Source organism: Pipistrellus kuhlii, unplaced genomic scaffold (assembly GCF_014108245.1).
Source record: "Pipistrellus kuhlii isolate mPipKuh1 unplaced genomic scaffold, mPipKuh1.p scaffold_m20_p_2, whole genome shotgun sequence".
NCBI classification, from domain to species: domain Eukaryota; kingdom Metazoa; phylum Chordata; class Mammalia; order Chiroptera; family Vespertilionidae; genus Pipistrellus; species Pipistrellus kuhlii.
The window spans coordinates 143,706,096-143,724,653 of record NW_023425515.1 but is presented as its reverse complement, the minus strand read 5'-3'; the positions used below and the strand labels follow the sequence as shown (position 1 = coordinate 143,724,653).

The 18,558-nt window shown below is 38.8% G+C and overlaps 1 protein-coding gene and 3 non-coding genes across 4 annotated transcripts; all 4 read left to right on the top strand.

Moving 5' to 3' along the window:
- Nucleotides 1-9,330: 9,330 nt before the first annotated feature.
- RABGGTB (Rab geranylgeranyltransferase subunit beta) lies at nt 9,331-17,961 on the top strand. The gene is made up of 9 exons (XM_036445283.2): nt 9,331-9,351; nt 10,346-10,453; nt 11,350-11,547; nt 12,100-12,205; nt 12,943-12,995; nt 13,082-13,192; nt 14,125-14,250; nt 16,884-17,033; nt 17,427-17,961. Exons 1-9 carry the CDS (start codon nt 9,349-9,351, stop codon nt 17,565-17,567), a joined length of 996 nt encoding a protein of 331 aa, XP_036301176.2. The 5' UTR covers nt 9,331-9,348; the 3' UTR covers nt 17,568-17,961.
- Nucleotides 10,144-10,222, top strand: LOC118725105. The gene has a single exon (XR_004989851.1). It is a non-coding gene; the product is annotated as a small nucleolar RNA SNORD45 (small nucleolar RNA).
- Nucleotides 10,593-10,674, top strand: LOC118725104. The gene has a single exon (XR_004989850.1). It is a non-coding gene; the product is annotated as a small nucleolar RNA SNORD45 (small nucleolar RNA).
- LOC118725103 lies at nt 11,683-11,754 on the top strand. Its single transcript, XR_004989849.1, has one exon. It is a non-coding gene; the product is annotated as a small nucleolar RNA SNORD45 (small nucleolar RNA).
- Nucleotides 17,962-18,558: the final 597 nt, after the last annotated feature.

Here is an 18,558-nt window from a genome sequence, read left to right as displayed (position 1 = left end):
CATAAAAATAGAGCATTACAATTATAGAATAATATTTCAAACAAGTAACCATGATTAAATTTCACTCATTGGTTCATTCAGTTCTTTGTAATTGTTCTTGAGTCAGTGAACTGCTTTCAAGAAGCCATCTGCCTTCAGACTAAAGAGTCCTAGAAACCCTGACTTAATCACTGATATCCTATATAATCCTATATAATAAAGAGGTAATATGCCCTCCTAGGGCCAGCAGAGAAAGGCAGTTGGGGGCGACCAGGCCTGTAGGGAAGGGCAGCTGGAGAGGACCAGGACTACAGGGGAGGGCAGTTGGGGGAGACCAGGCCTGTAGGGAAGGACAGCTTGAGGACCAGCCCTGCAAAAGAGGGCAGTTAGGGGCAATCAGGCCTGCAGGAGAGGACAGTTGGGGGCTATCAGGCCAGCAGGGGCAGGCAGTTGGGAGTGAGCAGGCCTGCAGGGGAGGACAGTTAGGGATGACCAGGCCGGCAGGGGAAGGTAGTCAGGGTCAATCAGGCTGGCAAGGGAGTGGTTAGGAGGTGATCAGGCAGTCAGGCAGGCGAGAGGTTGGGAGCCAGCAGTCCTGGATTGTGAGAGGGCAGTCAGACATCCCTTGAAGGGTCCCAGATTGGACACCCCTCCCCCCTACACAAATTTCATGCACAAGGCCTCTAGTAGTGTAATATTTGTCTGAGCTATGTCAGCTTGGAAGTCTGTAACCAAGAGGTTTTATTAAAATTATCTATCAATAGTTTAAAACATGTGTCTTATCCTTCCCATGTGTCTCTGAGACTGGCCCTGAATGCATAAACTTCGCAGCATAGCCTTCTAGCTAGCATCAGAGTCAAACAGAGGCTATCTATAGATGATTGCCCTAGTTCAGGCTGCTGTAACCATACCATAGACCAAGTGGCTCGAACAACAAACATTTATTTCTCACAGTTCTAGAGACTAGGAAGTGCAAGATCAAGATGCAGGCCCTCTCCTGGAAGCTGAGGAGAGAAGTTGCATGTTGCTAACTTCTTGTATCCTCACATGGCAGAAATAAGGTGAGGGAGCTCACTGGCATCTGTTGTAAGGGCACTACTCCCATTTATAAGGACTTCACTCTCATGAGTCAATTACATCTCAAAGGTCCCTCTTCCTAATATTATCACACTGGGGATTAGGATTTCAACATACAAACCTCGGGGGGACACAAACATTCAGTTCATTGCAATGATCAAGACTGAATGTTGTATTGTAGTTAATTACTATATTCAATACTATCAGAATGGGACTGAATTAAAATACTTGTTGCAGCATAGTGTATACAATTTCATAAGAATTTAAGCATTATTTACCCTGAGGGAAATAGAATATTGACAAATCTCCAAGATCTCCTCATGAAGTACACAATTTTGGGTATATTTACCTATACAAATGCAAACTAAGAAAACCAGAGTCGATCTGATTTACCTATGTGGCTCCCAGAATAATCTTGATAATTTAAAGATATAAAGATGTAACACATTGAAAACATGTAATTATTTTTATTATCTTTCTATTTTTATAAAGTGAAAGGATAGTTTTTGTGATTTTACAGGGGCCACTTAAGATTTCAAGGATACATTTAGGTGTAAAATATATCCTGAAATTTAATTTGTCTAAATTCAAAATTTGACCATGGGAAGGAAAAATCAAAAAAGGTGGCAAAGATGATCTGATATCTTTTTTTTTTTAATATATTTTTATTGATTTTGTACAGAAAGGAAGGGAGAGAGATAGAGAGCTAGAAACACCGATGAGAGAGAGTCATCGATCAGCTGCCTCTTGCACACCCCCTACTGGGTATATGCCCGCAACCAAGGTACATCCTTGACCGGAATCGAACCCGGGACCCTTCAGTCCCCAAGCCGACGCTCTATCCATTGAGCCAAACAGGTCTCAGCAGATCTGATATCTTGAGTAAGATAGGATTAAAGGTGCCTTAGAAAGAATACTTGGTTATCTATTTAATTAAATGTGCAATAAGTAAATATAGAAGAATGTAACAGATTATAAGGTGCTTTTAGATATTTAGCAAATGAAGAAACTATGTTCCTTTTAAAAAAATTAATTAAGGATATGAAAAAGTCAATGTTGAGAGCTTGAAAAATTATTCTGGTAAGACAAAATCTCTGCTACCTAGGCAAAGGTAAAAATTAACTTTTTACTTTGTTGGTGAAAGAGTTAATTAATAAACTAACAATTTTCAACCAGTGTGCCGTAGTACAGTGGTGCACCTCAAGAATTTTTAAGACATATGATTTCTGATTATTTAGTCAAGGGCACTGACCTCCTTTCCTTAGTTTGTAAAATAAAATAAAATTTAAAAAATGACAACAGTCCACACAGCAATAGTTGTCCAGTGTGAATGAATCAAAATTTTAGTAATTAATTAATGTGTGACATGAGATGGAAAAGATTGAAAATCACTACTGTAAACTAAGCAATTAAGCCCCTTAAAAGAGTGAATGTTGCTCAACCTATAGCACATATGTCTAGTGTCTTTTCAGACTGAGGTATTACCCCGAAGGGAAATAAAAACCACTTTCCTAAAATTTTGACCTTTACTATGCTTTTTAATATTCTAGAACACTGATACTTTGAAACAAAAATGCACTCTTTTTGTAGAAAAATAAAAACCCATACATAGTTGTATTTCTCAATCACCATTGTTCCTGTTATAGTTATATGATCACCATTAATACTATGACAGTCAAAGAAGCTAACTTATGTTTCATAGAGAAAGCTGGGAGGCAGGTCATTGAGAACTGTTTGTCACACATAAACATTTTAGCAGTTCAGCAAAGCTCATAAATATCAACAAAAGTTTATACAGCTATCTATTTATATCTTAAAGCGGCAAAAGAAGCAATATAACGTATTCCATCTATACTAATAAAAGCCTAGATGGTACTCACACCCTCGCACGACACCCTCATGTCATCACAAGATGGCTGCCACAAGATAGTCACCACAAGATGGCCAGCAGGGGAGGGAAGATGGGTGCAACTAGGCTGGCAGGGGAGGGCAGTTCGGGGTGACCAGGCCAGTAGTAGAGTGCAGTTTGGGGTGATTGGACCGTCAGGGGAGCAATTAGGCATCGATCAGGTCGGCAGCAAAGTAGTTATGGGGCAATCTGACTGACAGAAGCGGTTAGAAACCAGCAGTCTCTCCTGTGGGGAGTGGGCCTAAGCTGTCAGCTGACATCCCCCAAGGGCTTCTGGACTACGAGAGGGTGCACGGCTGGCTGAGGTATTCAACCCCCACTCCTGAGGGCATTAATTTCATGCACTGGGCTCTACCGTGTTTCCCCCAAAATAAGACATCCTCCGAAAATAAGATCTACTTACAGGTTTCCTTCTGAGTGAAATATAAGGCATTCCCCCCCAAAATAATAAGGCCTCCCCTAGGCTAAACATGAGAGATTTGGTCCACTGATTCTGAAAGAAATGGAGTCACAAGAAATTCACCAGGAAATTCAGGAATTGCATTATTATGATGATGTTCCAGAAGATGATGACACGATTGTCATTGAATAAATGAGTAAATTCTTGATACTGTAGGAATCACAGTTTGTCTGGTTTGTGTTGACAACTACCGTACTACCGTACCATATACAGGTAATAAATTTCCTTTATTTTCATTTAACAATAAATATTACCGTATTCTTCTTCATGAAAAAATAAGACATCCCCTGAAAATAAGACCTAGCGCATCTTTGGGAGCAAAAATTAATATAAGACACTGTCCTATTTTTGGGGAAACAGGGTAGTAGCATATAAAAATAAGAAGCAATGTATATAAACTTAAACTTAAGCATGAAATTCATGCTCGGTGGAGGAGGGTGTCCTTCAGCCTGACCTGCACTCTCTTCAATCTTGGATCCCACAGAGATCAGGCCTAAACTGGCAGTCAGACATCTCTCACAATCTGGGACTGCTGGCTCCTAACTGCTTGCCTGCCTGGCTGATCACCCTAATCCCTCTGCCTACCAGCCTAATCACCCCTACTTCGTCCCCCTGCCTGTCTAATCGACCCTAACTTGCTGCCAGCCTGATCACCCCTAACTGCCTCTGCCTTGACCCCCAGCCTAAACCACAGTCTGTCCTCCTTCTGCAGGAGGTGACTTGGCAGATCAGGGGAAGGTGCTGTCCCCATTAACCTGCTGCTGCCGCCACTGCTGGCCTGAGCCTCAGTCCTCCCAGCCGCTGTGGCTTTGTCCAGAAGGACATCGGAAAGTCATCTGGAAGACATCTGCCCTAATTAGCATAATACCCTTTTATCAGTATAGATACTGATAAAGTAGGAAAGTATTTTATAGATGTATAATTATAGACATATTATAGCTATACAGACACATTGAGGACTTATTATTTCTACAACTTCATCCACATGTAAACTTATGGGTCCATATATCAAAGAACTGTTCTCCTTCTCAGAGGGCATTAAATTCTTAACTGATTAGAGTTCTTTACATACAGACACATTGAGAAAGTAAATAGCAACAGGTGAAGTTAATTTTAAGAATTTAACCTAATATATTCAAAATATCATTTAAACAATCAATACTTTTAAATTGTTAATGAGATATTTTGTACTATTGTATTTTTACTTCTAGGTCTTTGAAATAGGGGTGTGCATTTAATTTAAAACATATCTCAATTCAGATTGGCCATATTTCAATAGCCCCATGTGGTTATATTGGTCAATGTAGGTCTGAAGGTGGAGATGAATTTGTTTTTAATTAATATTGGGTGTGTTTTTTGTAGTTATCTTTCTTTGGCAGGGGGAACATTTTAACTTTTTGAAGGGGCAAAAACATACCAAATTTCAAAAGTACAGAATATTCCGTGAAAGATCAGCTTTCCTTAAATCCTGTTCCCAGCCACCATTTCTCCTTCTGTAGGCAACTACTTCTAGTAATCCTGCGCATGTGCAAGTATATCCATATATGTTTTCCTTTGTTTCCCACACAAATAGAAGCATACTATATGTAGCTTAGCATTTTCTGGTTTTGTTTTCAATTAATTTATTTTGGAGATCTTCCCAAAGCAATGTAGGCAGAGCTTCCTCTTTCTTTTTAATGGCTGCATAATGAATATTACATAGTTTATGTAGCCCTTGATGGTTAATGAAAAGATTTGTAATCTTTTGCCGTTGTAAAAACTGCAGCTTAATATTCTTGCACATAAGTTACTTTGTTATGGTACAGCCCCCTTAGCTGGAGAGGGAGAGCTGCCCCCTCCTCAGTTCTTGTCGGTTTCCTAAGAAAGCTTTCAGACAAGTGACAGCAGTGTTGAAGCAAAGCAAGCAAATGTATTAAAAATATACTTTGCATATAGTAAAAGTGGACCACCCAGCTAATCTGAGCACATGTCCAGTGGGGGTTCAAGGGGTTTTATTCCCCTTCTCCCTATAAGTTTCAAGGTTCCTCTGTCAGATATCTTGGTAGCAGATTAGGTTTCAAAGTCCTGGGCTACATCGTTGTGGCTTATTTTAGAATGCTTATACAAACACCAGATGTCTTGTATGGCAAATCCTAAGGCAGCTGACTTCTTTGTATAGTGTGTGAGACAAATTTCCTCTTTTTCCTTCCCCCTTTTCTCCTCCTGCCTTAGCAGTTCCAAGGTGATTTAAGCTATGTATTTTTTGGTTAAGGAGGAGAGATATTAATCACTTCCTCTCAAGTGTTCTTGGTTGGACAAGATAAGGTCTTTCATTTCACAACTTGGATGCAAGCTGCCCAAACTATTTGGCTTTGTTTAAGTTTCTTATCTCAGTTTCTCTATTCTTTATATATAGAGAAACCGAGAAAAATTAATGATTTTTTTACAGAGAAGAAGAGAGAGGGATAGAGAGTTGGAAATATCGATGAGAGAGAATCATCCATCAGCTGCCTCTTGCACATCTCCTACTAGCGATGTGCCCGCAACCAAAGTACATGCCCTTGACCGGAATCGAACCTGGGATCTTTCAGTCCGCAGACCGACGCTCTATCCACTGAGCCAAACCGGTTTTGGATTGGTTCCTCTTTTCTACTTGCCCAGGAATTTCCCTAGGTTCTTACCATTCTGCCACAAGTTCATACCCAGGTGAGTGAGTATATTTGTAGGAGAAATACCGTATTTTTCGGACCATAAGACACACCGGACCATAAGACGCACCAGTTTTTAGAGAAGGGAAATGAAGAAAAAAAGATTCTGAAACAAATAGTGTCCTAAAATATTTTATGTGCATTAAAACCCAACATCACAGTCATAAACACATGTAATCAACCCTGTAAAGTAAACAGCAGCATTTAGAACCATTTTAGAGCCGGGCAAGCACACAGACCACACAGAGCCGGGCAAGTAAAAAACCTTTTTTTTTAAAGTATATGTGTAGGCTATATTTGGACCATAAGACGCAGGGATTTCCCCCCCCCCCACTTCTGGGGGGGAAAAAAGTGCGTCTTATGGTCCAAAAAATACGGTACTTAGAAATATAACTGTTGAATTTATTACAAGAATTGCTAGGACATATGCTCTCTATGTAATAAAACGCAGAAACCTTATTTTCTTTAATATGCCTCCCACCCCCTTTTTTCCTTTGACTTGAACTGGCCTCTCCTAGCACCCTAACTCACTTCCCTCCCTTTCCCTTGCTTAGTCCTTAAGCCAAAGAGGTTCTGGTCAGCATCCAGTAGTCTTAGGAACAAAGCCTCAGGATTGTTGACCACAGAGAAACTAGTTAAACTAGAGAAAACATCTAGGCCTCAGTTGAGTTTCAGCTCCAGAACAATCCCATTGACTGACCACATGCTTGTGAAACCAGACTCAGTAATGCCATGGTTGACTTTCAGGATCCGATGCAGTGTTCAACTACCCCACCCCCACCCTAAGGCTGACCAATTAGTAGAGACCAGGACTCTCACCATGACCCAATTAAGGTGACCAGACGTCCCGCTTTTGGGGGGACAGTCCCGATTTTTAACAATTTGTCCCACGGTCCTGCAGCGTTTTAAAAAAGTCCTGATTTTTGGAAAGATTCTTATATATCTTTTGGACTTTTCAAAAACGCTGCTGGATGTGGGACAAATTGTTAAAAATCGGGACTATCCTGCCAAAAGTGGGACGTCTGGTTACCTTACTAACTCCGTCACCATGATTATTGATTGTTCCCCTTTATAACCTATCCTTTAGAAGCCATCAGGGAGCCAGATGTTTGGGTATGAGCTACCTGGGACTTCAGGTATGGCACCTGAATCAATCTTTACTTTCTTGGCTGCAAACGCTTGTTCATGTCTTATTGGGCTTTGAGGAGCACAGGCAAACGGCCCTCTTTGTTCTGGTACACCTAAAAATGTTTCCATTTTGTTCACCATTGTTTCCCAGAATCTAGATTAATATTTGGCATCCAATACATATTTTTGAATAAATTTATAAAATAGGAACTGCGGCTTATTTTTCATTCCTTCAGCAATTATTGAGTCAGTCTTAATCTTACTCTTTAGATCTGATACTTGTATTATTCTTATTTTAAAACATTGCTTTACCAAGTAGATCTGACCACTGCCCCCTCTCCTTTGGTTACTCCTCCCACATCTGATTTAATGACAAAAGGCTGAAACCACAGAAATAGATAACTATAAACTTGCATGCATTTAATAATGGAACTTCAAACAATAAATGGAAATATCAACAAAATTAAAGGGAGAAACAATGGAAGCTATCATCGTTGATTCAACATTCTCAATTATGGAAGTCACTGTGCAGAGCCCTTCACCAAATCGCTACTGAATGTGTAAACTGACAACCCAGTACTCCAGGCTTCCTGTCACTACTTGAGCCAACTAAGCAGAGGCATGGTTGAATCATATAGGAGCATTTATTCCAATAATGCCAGCAGTAGGGGAGAGCTGCAGGTCATCCACAAAAATATGCTCTGGACCTCACCATAAGCCAGCTGCTTATATTGAGTAGAAGTACAAAGATTATGTGGGCAAGTAGGAATTACAGGTATGGGAAAGTAGGCACAGGATAATCATTACAGGTTATAAGTCATGTGGACTGAGGTAGGGGGAGGTAGATGGTCATAGAAGGCAGGTATCGCTGGATGCTGTGGGACTAGATTACAGGTAATAGATGCTGGGGGTTGTAAAGAACAGGTGCCTCCAGGACTAGATTGTTTCAGCCACGAGGTTGTAAATCTTCCCATGATGATAGGCAGTTCTCAGGACAGGAGGACGGCCTGTATGGCAAGGTTGGCTCCCATGTCCCAGGGCATACAACTCCCAGCCAGGTTGAAATGTGCTTTCTTTAATCAGAACAAGACAATCATGGTTAACAGAGTGTGATTAATAGTTCTTATTTTATTTCTTATAACTAATAGCCAGTTCCCAATATCCTATTTCTGCCCCTAACAAATGCAATTCATTTTAATGGGAGTGACAATTTTTTTTTTTTGAATGCGTGCTCAAAAAGGCTTAAATAGTAGACCTAAGAAAGCACAACAATATGATTTCAGTGGAAAGCTCTTAAAAGGCACAGGGATGTTTTCTTTTTCTAAAGTAATTTCCAAATACTTCTGCTATTCTCCCTCTCCTGAAGAAGTGGAGAGCTGGACCCAGGACAAGGCAAATTGGAGGGGGGGACTGGAACATCTCATTAATAGTCACTGCAAACAATGAACACTTACAATGTGCAAGAACTCTAACCACTAGTCATTTCAGATCTTCAGTGTTCATTAAAAAAAAAAATTATATATGTATATATTATTGATATTTTACAGAGAGGAAGGGAGAGAGATAGAGAGCTAGAAACATCCATCAGCTGCCTCTTGCACACCCGGTACCAGAGATATGCCCGCAACCAAGGTATATGCTCACAACCAAGGTATATGCCCTTGACCGGAATCAAACCTGGGACCTTTCAGTCCACAGGCCAACTCTATCCACTGGGCAAAACCGGTTTTAGCTCAGATCCTCAGTGTTCAAAGAGGCAGTTTGGGGTTGGGGGGTTGGAGGGAGAGGGAAGGAGGCGGAGAGAGGTCAATTGGGGGAAAAAGAGTTTTTTTTAAAAGTACTAATTGAAATAGTATTACTTAAAACTATTTCAGAGCAAAGGTGGGATCATGAGATTAGTAAAAAGGAGGGAGGGGGGCAAAGCCTTTGAACACAGGCAGCGAAGGCAGCTATAAGCAGCCGGTGGGGTCCTAGGGTAGCCAATGGAACAGGCGGGAGCTTAGTCAACTACGTGGGGCGGCGGAGGGGACCTGAGGGCTGCTTCTGCGCATGCGCGTGCCCAGTATATCCGCCCTCGCGCTGGCCGAGTTCTCTTTTCGTTCACGGACATGGTGAGTGTGGTTGTGCTTTTCGCTGCCATCCGGCCGGGTCGGGGTGGAGGCCGCACAGCGTGATATTTAGCTGCTCAGTGATTGTAGTGTGGCTTAGCAAGCATTGGAGAATGTTTGGGTTAAGCTACGGGCCTTGAGAGGTTTCTGAGAGCCCAGAAAGGCCCAACTATTGCTCGGCGTGTCCTGCAGACCTCGCGGGTGCGGTTGCAGCCCGTGATTTTATCCAGGCCTCCTCCTGTCGGGCGGGCCTCGGGATTCAGAGGCCCGACTTTTAACCCCACAAAACCAGACCAAATAGGCGCTGCTTTTTTATCCTTCTCTATATAGATGTATTTAGTGGCTCAGTCTTTCTAGAATCGTAACGGGTATGGTAGTAAATTATAAATGGGATTTAAAAGGAAATTTACTATTTTTAGTAATCGTCATGACCTACTTAAAAATGGATACAATTCAGTGTCTGTCAGGAAGCTAATGGGGAGAATAAGACCGTCCTCGTCACCTGGGGGCCTGTTACAAATTCAGAAGCAGGGGGAAAGCCGGAGAGCCTGGGGCTAAAGGGACTGCTTGCGTAAGCAGTGCGGTAATTTGGATGTGTAGAAAGTTCTTTGGAAAAACCGAGTTTCTAGGTTAATTGCATGTTATTGTCGAGGTAGGTGTGTTAATGCATCCGCTTGCTTATTGCCACATGTAAACCATAACTTGCCCTGAATTTGTGAGCGTTGATACTCCGTGGTGTTTATTTTACTCTTTAAGGGAAAGATAAAGCAATAAATACAGGCAATTTTTTTTTTGGGTCTATGATGAGCTGGCATGTATTCTGAATCTAAAGTTGATTACGACTACTTTAGCTCTAGAATTACTCTGAGACCTGAAAAATACCTGAGACATTACAAGGGCTTGAACTTCAGATGTGTGTTGGGGGGAAATGAATGTGCTGTGGGGTCAGACATGAAAAGATAAAACGTTAATGAAATCACTACTTTTATTTTGAAAGGGCACACCACAGAAGGATGTTACCATCAAGTCAGATGCACCTGACACCCTCTTATTGGAGAAGCATGCAGATTATATCGCATCCTATGGCTCAAAGAAAGATGATTATGTATGTATGGTTTTATGTTGAAAGTTTCAGAGAATACTATTCTCCGTGAACAGTCAGTGGGTCAGTATTTATGGCCCATTATAAGAGGTTTGAGGTACAGAATAAATTTCTACTTTTATAGTTGAGGTAATACTTTCAAGGTCAATGATGTTTTGGCATGTATTATCTGAATTTACAGCTGATGTGTAATGACACTAGCTCTAGAATTACGCTGAGACCTTGAAAAACTTTTACCTCGAGTTTCAAACAATGTGGAGTAATTCTTCACTGGGTAGTGAGCAACTCACCTGAAAGTAAATATTTTTCACATTAGTGTCTCAACAGCTGGATTATGAAAAACACCTAGTATTGATAAGTTCTTGATTTTTTTTTTTAAGTAATATGTTCCCATTACCATGTAATTAGAGTCATCCTAGATACTCTTGCAAGAAATGTTCTTTTTTTAAAATATATTTTATTGGTTTTTTACAGAGAGGAAGGAAGAAGGATAGAGAGTTAGAAACATGGATGAGAGAATCATCTATCAGCTGCCTCTTGGCACACCCCCCACTGGGGATGTGCCTGCAATCAAGGTACATGCCCTTGACCAGAATCGAACCTGGGACCCTTCAGTCCACAGGCCGATGCTCTATCCACTGAGCCTAACCGGTTTCGGCTGAAAGAAATGTTCTATCCAAACTTTAAAAAAAAAAAAAAAAGCAGGTTTTCTAATATACTTACGGTTGGCTCCTGGAAGAGTTAAAACTATTTGGTCAGTCAGAAGTGAGTTTATTATGCTTTTCAGCTAGTGGAACTTGAGAGCCACACATTTAAACTCCTTATTGGTAGGATTAAATCTTTTGTTTCTGACCCAGCATGAATTCAAACTGACACATTAAAGTAATTATGTATTTTAGGAGTACTGTATGTCGGAGTACTTGAGAATGAGCGGCGTTTATTGGGGTCTGACTGTAATGGATCTTATGGGACAACTAAACCGCATGAATAGAGAAGAAATTCTGGCGTTTATTAAGTCATGTCAACACGAGTGTGGTGGAATAAGTGCTAGTATTGGACATGATCCTCATCTTTTGTACACTCTGAGTGCTGTCCAGGTAAATAATGATTAAAATTTGGCAATCCTGGGTAGTGTATGCTCTACCTGAGTGGGGAAATTAGAAACCACGAAAGTGATAAAATTAGTATGTCAAAAATAACCTTAAGTTTTGCAAATGAAGTATTTTTAACAAGGTCAATGATGTGATGGCATGTATTAGCTGAATTCAAAGTTGATGTAAATTATAAAATTACACTGAGACCTTGGATGGTAAAATGCTTAGTGTATGTAAATATTTGAAAATCACAAGGTGGAGTTAAATGTTTCAATTTTCATACTGAAGATCCCACAAATAAGTATAGGTTTAAAGTCTACCTAAGTTAGACTATTTAAGAGTTAAAATTTTTAAGTTGCAATTTATATGTAGAAAAATGCATTTAGAATTTTGGATTTGTTAATACCTATAATTTTATTGCATAGATAGTTTGCATGTTTGAGAAAAGTTTATAATATACCCAGACAAAAGGACTTAAAAGGTAGTTGAAAAAAAACATTAGAATCAACTAGAGTTGAAGATGTATTTGTTAAACTTTTTTTTTTGTTGTTACAGATTCTTACTCTATATGATAGTGTTAATGTTATTGATGTAAATAAAGTTGTGGAATATGTTCAGAGTCTACAGAAAGAAGATGGTTCTTTTGCTGGAGATATTTGGGGTAATGTCATTTTAATTCATGCTATCAAAAATACCAATCTTAAAATGTTTTGGGTTTATTGTAATAGCTTTGCTACGTATTTTTATAAGAGATTTTTTTAAAAAAAGTTTTTCATCTTTTCAGGTCCCACTAAGCAGCTGGTCTAACTGGAGTTAATACATGCACTGTGCTAGTTATATCAGCCTAGAAGAGCACTGGAACAGAGGGGGTCAGTCTAAAAGATAAGGTAGGTGAAATTTCCCCACCCCCCAATATTTGGTGGGTTTGTAAAGTTCTTTAAAAAAAAAAAACGCAACGAAAAGATAATCAAAACTACAATTTTACAGTGTATTTGAGTGGAGGGAGGGAATAGCATTTTACTTGATAAATTAGATAATCTCTACTTCAGGGCTGAACACAGTGCAGGCCGGAGAGACCAGCTGCTTCATGGGATGTGAAAATCTACTTATATGTAATAGGGTAAGTTCATTATTAGAAAATGACTAGTCCTTTTGGCTCAGTTACCTTCCCTCTCTGGGTACTGTGTAAACAACTCAGATAATTTGCTATAATTTGTCAAAGCATTTTTCTAGATCTTAGTTTTCTTAGAAGTCAAATGATTTCACTTTAGATTTATCTTTCCTTCTGGAGACCTACAAGTAAATTTTATGTTTTAACCATAGTAATTATACTTGAGTATGTTATGATCCAGAAGTCTTTAGTAACACTTAAGTTGGTTTGATTCCTTTATTTTTTAGGAGAAATTGATACAAGATTCTCTTTTTGTGCTGTGGCAACTTTGGCTCTGTTGGTAAGTTATGGAATACTTATATTGGAATTACTTAGTGTCCATATTTACTCTGGAGTTTAATAGGCATTTTTTTTGTTTGTTTATAGGGGAAGCTGGATGCTATTAATGTGGAAAAGGCAATTGAATTTGTTTTATCATGTATGAACTTTGATGGTGGATTTGGCTGTAGGCCAGGTTCTGAGTCCCATGCTGGGCAGGTAATTCACTAATTCAGATTAAAATATATTAATAGCAATTTCAGTGTTCGTTACATATGAAGTTAAGATAATATAATATAATGTGGGATGTTGTATTATAGTTGATTAATTGCTTATTAAGGAAGGGCCCCCCCACCTTTTTTTTAATAATAGTTTGCTTTATATACATTCACCTATTGGTGAAACACTCTGACCCAGTCAAACATAAGTATGCTTGTAATCACCAAAATACATTTGATTTTCCATTAGTATTTATATATATCTATTTTAACCCTTTGCACTCCGCTCTCCCCTCTCAGGGGACATCGGGATTCTAGCATATCACTCGGATGTCCCCCTCTCAGGGGACATTGCAGTTTATTAGTGATTACGGGGAATTGAGTTAATTCAACGCACATTTCGCAAAGTAGCATCAAGTAGCTGGTAGCCAATGTCCAGAATGGTTCGGAGTGCAAAGGGTTAATATTGTGAAAGAGGAAGGGAGAGAGAGAAACCGATTTGCATTCATTGGTTGATTCTTTTACGTGCAATGCCCAGGGATTGGTTGAACTTCAAATCTGGGCATATCCATATTCCGATGCTCTAACCAGCTGAACTACCTGACCTGGGCTCCATCATTTTTTAACTAAATGAAAGCATATTGTTTCTGTATTTGCTGCTTGTGCCAGAGAACATTGTATACTACATAAAAATAGTTGTGGAATAAAATAGTATCTTAGTCATAGAGAATTTTGACAATAGTATTTCTTTGCAAAATTGAATCCTAGTGATAGTATGTTTAGTTTTTTTTTCTCCAAATAATTATGTGATATTTCCATGTTTACCATTCTAACTGTTCAATTGTCAATAAATTTATAGACATAAAAATGAGTAGTTTTTATCACTTATTGCAGATTATATTATACACCTGTACTTTATGTCTGTAATTTTAGATCTATTGTTGCACAGGATTCCTGGCTATTACTAATCAGTTGCACCAAGTAAATTCTGATTTACTTGGCTGGTGGCTTTGTGAACGACAGTTACCTTCAGGTGGACTGAATGGAAGGCCAGAGAAGGTATTGTTTCGTAAAATACATTGTGTTCTAATAGTTTTATAATTTTAGTGAGTGCTGTTTTATCTTAACTTTTTAAATATTGCTCTTGTAAATTGATAGTTAGCTTTCTACCTTCCATTATAATTCTTCTGTTGTAGTGAGAGAGAGAAAACAAAGAGGCCCTGGCAAAAGTAAGCTAGGAAGGGTTGAAATGCTTATTAAACCTAGTGTCCATTTAAATGATACACTGGAGGTTACCCAGATGGAAGGGAGTTCAAACGATAGTTAAGTACAAGGGGGTTAAATATATAGTGGCAGGTGATGGGCATTGAAATATGCATATCATGTATTATAGAAATGCATGTTTGAAACCTATATAATCTTATTAACCAATGTCCTCCCAATAAATTTTATTTAAGAAAGAAAATAATACAGGTGGAGAGATAAGCCTTGAAAAAAATAATACTTATTTGTATTGTACAGTTCTAAAGCTTTTGAAAAATACATAATATCCTGTATCCACCTTTATGGTATGATACAGAATAGTGTCACCATCCTAAAATTCCCTATGCTTTACCTATTCACCCCTCTGGCCTCCCCCAAATCTTTGGAAAACACTGATTTTTTTTACTATAGTTTTGCTTTTTCAGAATGCAAATAGTTGGCATTATATAGATGTAGCATTTTCAGAATTGCTTCTTTCGCTTAGTAATATGCATAGGTTCCTCTGTATCTATCTAAAATACACTTTTGAAAAAAAGATGTGTATGGTGCCTTCTGATGTAATTCTTCAAATCTTTTTGACACTTGGATTTGGAAGGAAATTAATTTTTCTTAAGTCCAGTTTTGTTTAGGTCACTCACATTAAGCTCTAAATTGTGTCATTAAGCTCCAGATAGTAAATATTTCCAACTTTGTAATTTATTGTCTTGTTGCTGCCCTGAAGAGCAAATGCTTCCATGGATTCTTTAGATTACGGACATGGCTTTGTTGCAGTAAAATTATGGGTACTTTTGTGCTTCATATGATTTTTTGTTAAACATTTTTAAAACTACACATGTAAAGAACTATTCTTTGGTGGTAGTCTAGATTTTTTAAAAAAATATATTTTATTGATTTTGTACAGAGAGGAAGGGAGAGAGAATAGAGAGTTAGAAATATCGATGAGAGCCGAAACCGGTTTGGCTCAACGGATAGAGCATCGGCTTGGGGACTGAAGGGTCCCAGGTTCGATTCCGGTCAAGGGCATGTACCTTGGTTGCGGGCACAACCTCAGTAGGGGGTGTGCAAGAGGCAGCAAATCGATGACTCATTGATGTTTCTAACTCTCTATCCCTCTCTCTTCCTCTCTGTGAAAAATCAATAAAATATATATATTTTAAAAAAAAATATCGATGAGAGTCATCAATCAGCTGCCTCTTGCACACCCCCTATTGGGGATATGCCCTCAACCAAGGTACATGCCCTTGACCAGAATCGAACCCAGGACCCTTCAGTCCCCAAGCCGACGCTCTATCCATTGAGCCAAACCGGTTTATTTATTTTTTTTAATATATTTTATTGATTTTTTTACAGAGAGGAGGAGGAGAGGGATAGAGAGCTAGAAACGTTGATGAGAGAGAAACATCGGCCAGCTGCCTCCTGCACACCCCCTACTGGGGATGTGCCCGCAACCAATGTACATGCCCTTGACTGGAATCGAACCTGGGACCTTTCAGTCCGCAGACCGACGCTCTACCACTGAGCCAAACCGGTTTCAGCTATACTGCTTCTTTTATCACTGTTTGCTTGGTATTTCTAATAAATTAAGTGGGGTAGGGAAAATAACCACAGGTGGTTTCTAGTTAAGGTCCTATGGGAAACCTGTGCAACTTTCAACAATTAAGGGTGGCAATTGACAGGAACCAGCATTTTAACATTGTAGGACAATGTTTTTCTTTATTGTTAGATATTAATGTGCCCCCATTTTTTCCTCCTTTTGCCTCCCTTCCCCTCTGGTTATAATGTGACTGAATTACCCAAGGATATTATTGAAGATTATATTCAGCCTCAGGTGGTGTCTTCTGCATACATTTTTACATTTATATACTTTTATTGATTTCAGAGAGGAAGAGAAAGGGAGATAGAAATATCAGTGATGAGAATCTTTCACTGGCCATCTCCTGCATGTGACCCATTGGGCATTGAGCCCATGTGTCCTGTCCTGGAATCAAACCATGACCCGGTTCATAGGCTCAACCACTAAACCATGCCGGCTGGTATTTTGAGGGGCCAGGCTTCAGGTGATTTTTTAGCAGATCTATAGCTACCTGGGGAGTACTTGTTGAAAAATGCTCTACTTGGTAATATGCAATATCCATCATCATACTACCAGCTATTTGGGAAGGGGGACTGAGTTAGCATTCATTGCAGAAGAAATAAAAGTAGATGGGATTCTCTCCTCCCCCCCACAAAATACTAAAACACATAGCATGCCTTTCTATGGACTGGAGTGTTTGGTTTTTTCCAGTGATTATCTTTAATTCTAAGCAGTTGTGTTTATGAATTTCAGCATTTCAAATACTGCATGTCAGTATAGTCCTTGTTTCCTCTCCATCCCGACCTAAGTGGACTAGATAAAATTGTGGTAACATTTGGCTTTTTTTCCCCCCTAGTTACCAGATGTATGCTATTCATGGTGGGTGTTAGCTTCCCTAAAGATAATAGGAAGACTTCATTGGATTGATCGAGAGAAACTGCGCAGTTTCATCTTAGCATGTCAAGATGAAGAAACTGGAGGATTTGCAGACAGGCCAGGAGATATGGTAAGTATATTTCTGACATGCTCATGTTAAAATTACATTTCAGTGTTTTCCATTACTTGTATGGTTCTCAGCTATTCCAGACTTAGAAATGGATGGTATTTCCTAGTGTTGCTTTGAAAGCAGTGTGTTTTTTGTTTGTTTGTTTTGTGTGTGTGTGTGTGTGTTTTGTAATTTTGAGACTACAAAGAATAGTAAAACAAGGTTGCAGCAATTTCTTAATGACATTTCCAAGTAGTGTATGGTTAACATCACAATTTAAAGCCATTTTTATTAAAAGAACTTGAAGCATATATTCAAATAGAGAATATTTGAATATGGGCTTCAATATAACCGTCATTCAGGTTTTTAGAAGTTTTCATTTTGTAATAATCTGAATTCTCATTTTTTTAATAGGTGGATCCTTTTCATACTTTATTTGGAATTGCTGGATTGTCGCTTTTGGGAGAAGAACAAATTAAACCTGTTAATCCTGTTTTTTGCATGCCTGAAGAAGTACTTCGGAGAATGAATGTTCAGCCTGAACTAGTGAGCTAGATTCATTGATGCAAAGCTGCTTAGTATAGCTTAGTCATCCTAAAATTTCTGAATTTGAAGTGCTTGTCATACTTAAAAATTACTGTTAATATTTTGTATATGAGTTGTGATAATTTTAATTATGTAAGTATACATGTTGTAAAATAAAGGCCTAATTTCAGCTTTTCATTTCTTATAGAATGCTGTCATTCTGAATATATTTTGTTTATACTTCAATGTATTTAAATTTCCCTAATAGTAATCTTCAGTTTAAGAACTCTAGTTAATGAAGTCTTCCCATGTGCTTCCTCCATGTTATGTAATGATAGTTCATGTAAATTGGTCTATGTCAATGAAATTGTTACTGATAAAAATTGATATACTCCACATGAATAAAAAGATGTACAAAATGAAATAAACTTAAAATTTGGGAGTTATTTCATAGGCTTATGTTATTCTGAATTGGTCACAGTAATTTTGGTAAATGAGAGTTCATCATCTTAGAATATGATTGAAATCGGGGCTACACTTTATGCTAATTCTTACCATTTTATGTCAGAATGCCAGCTACTGACTACCAAAGGGTTGTTGGCTTCCCTTCTCCTCGCCCCTCCCCCAAGGAGAAAGGAGATGGTTAACAATATTTTTGTGTATGTGTTTTCAGATAGACTATATTCCCTGTTTTGCATTCTTGGTGAAAAAGTATTTCTATAAACATTCTTTTTAAAGAACATTTGTAAGATTATAGAAGAAATAAATTTATAGATGAAAAGAACTTCAGAAACAAGTTACAGATACAAAGAACCCCTAGCACTTAAAAGTGATGTGCCAGGGCCAAAGCCAGTTTGGCTCAGTGGTAGAGCGTTTGTGGACTGAAAGGTCCCAGGTTCGGTTCCGGTCAAGGGCATGGTTGTGGGCACATCCCCTGTAGGGAGTGTGCAAGAGGAAAAGGCAGCAAATAAAGTATATTTAAAAAAAAAAAAAGTTATGTGCCAGGTGTAGGAGGTGAAAG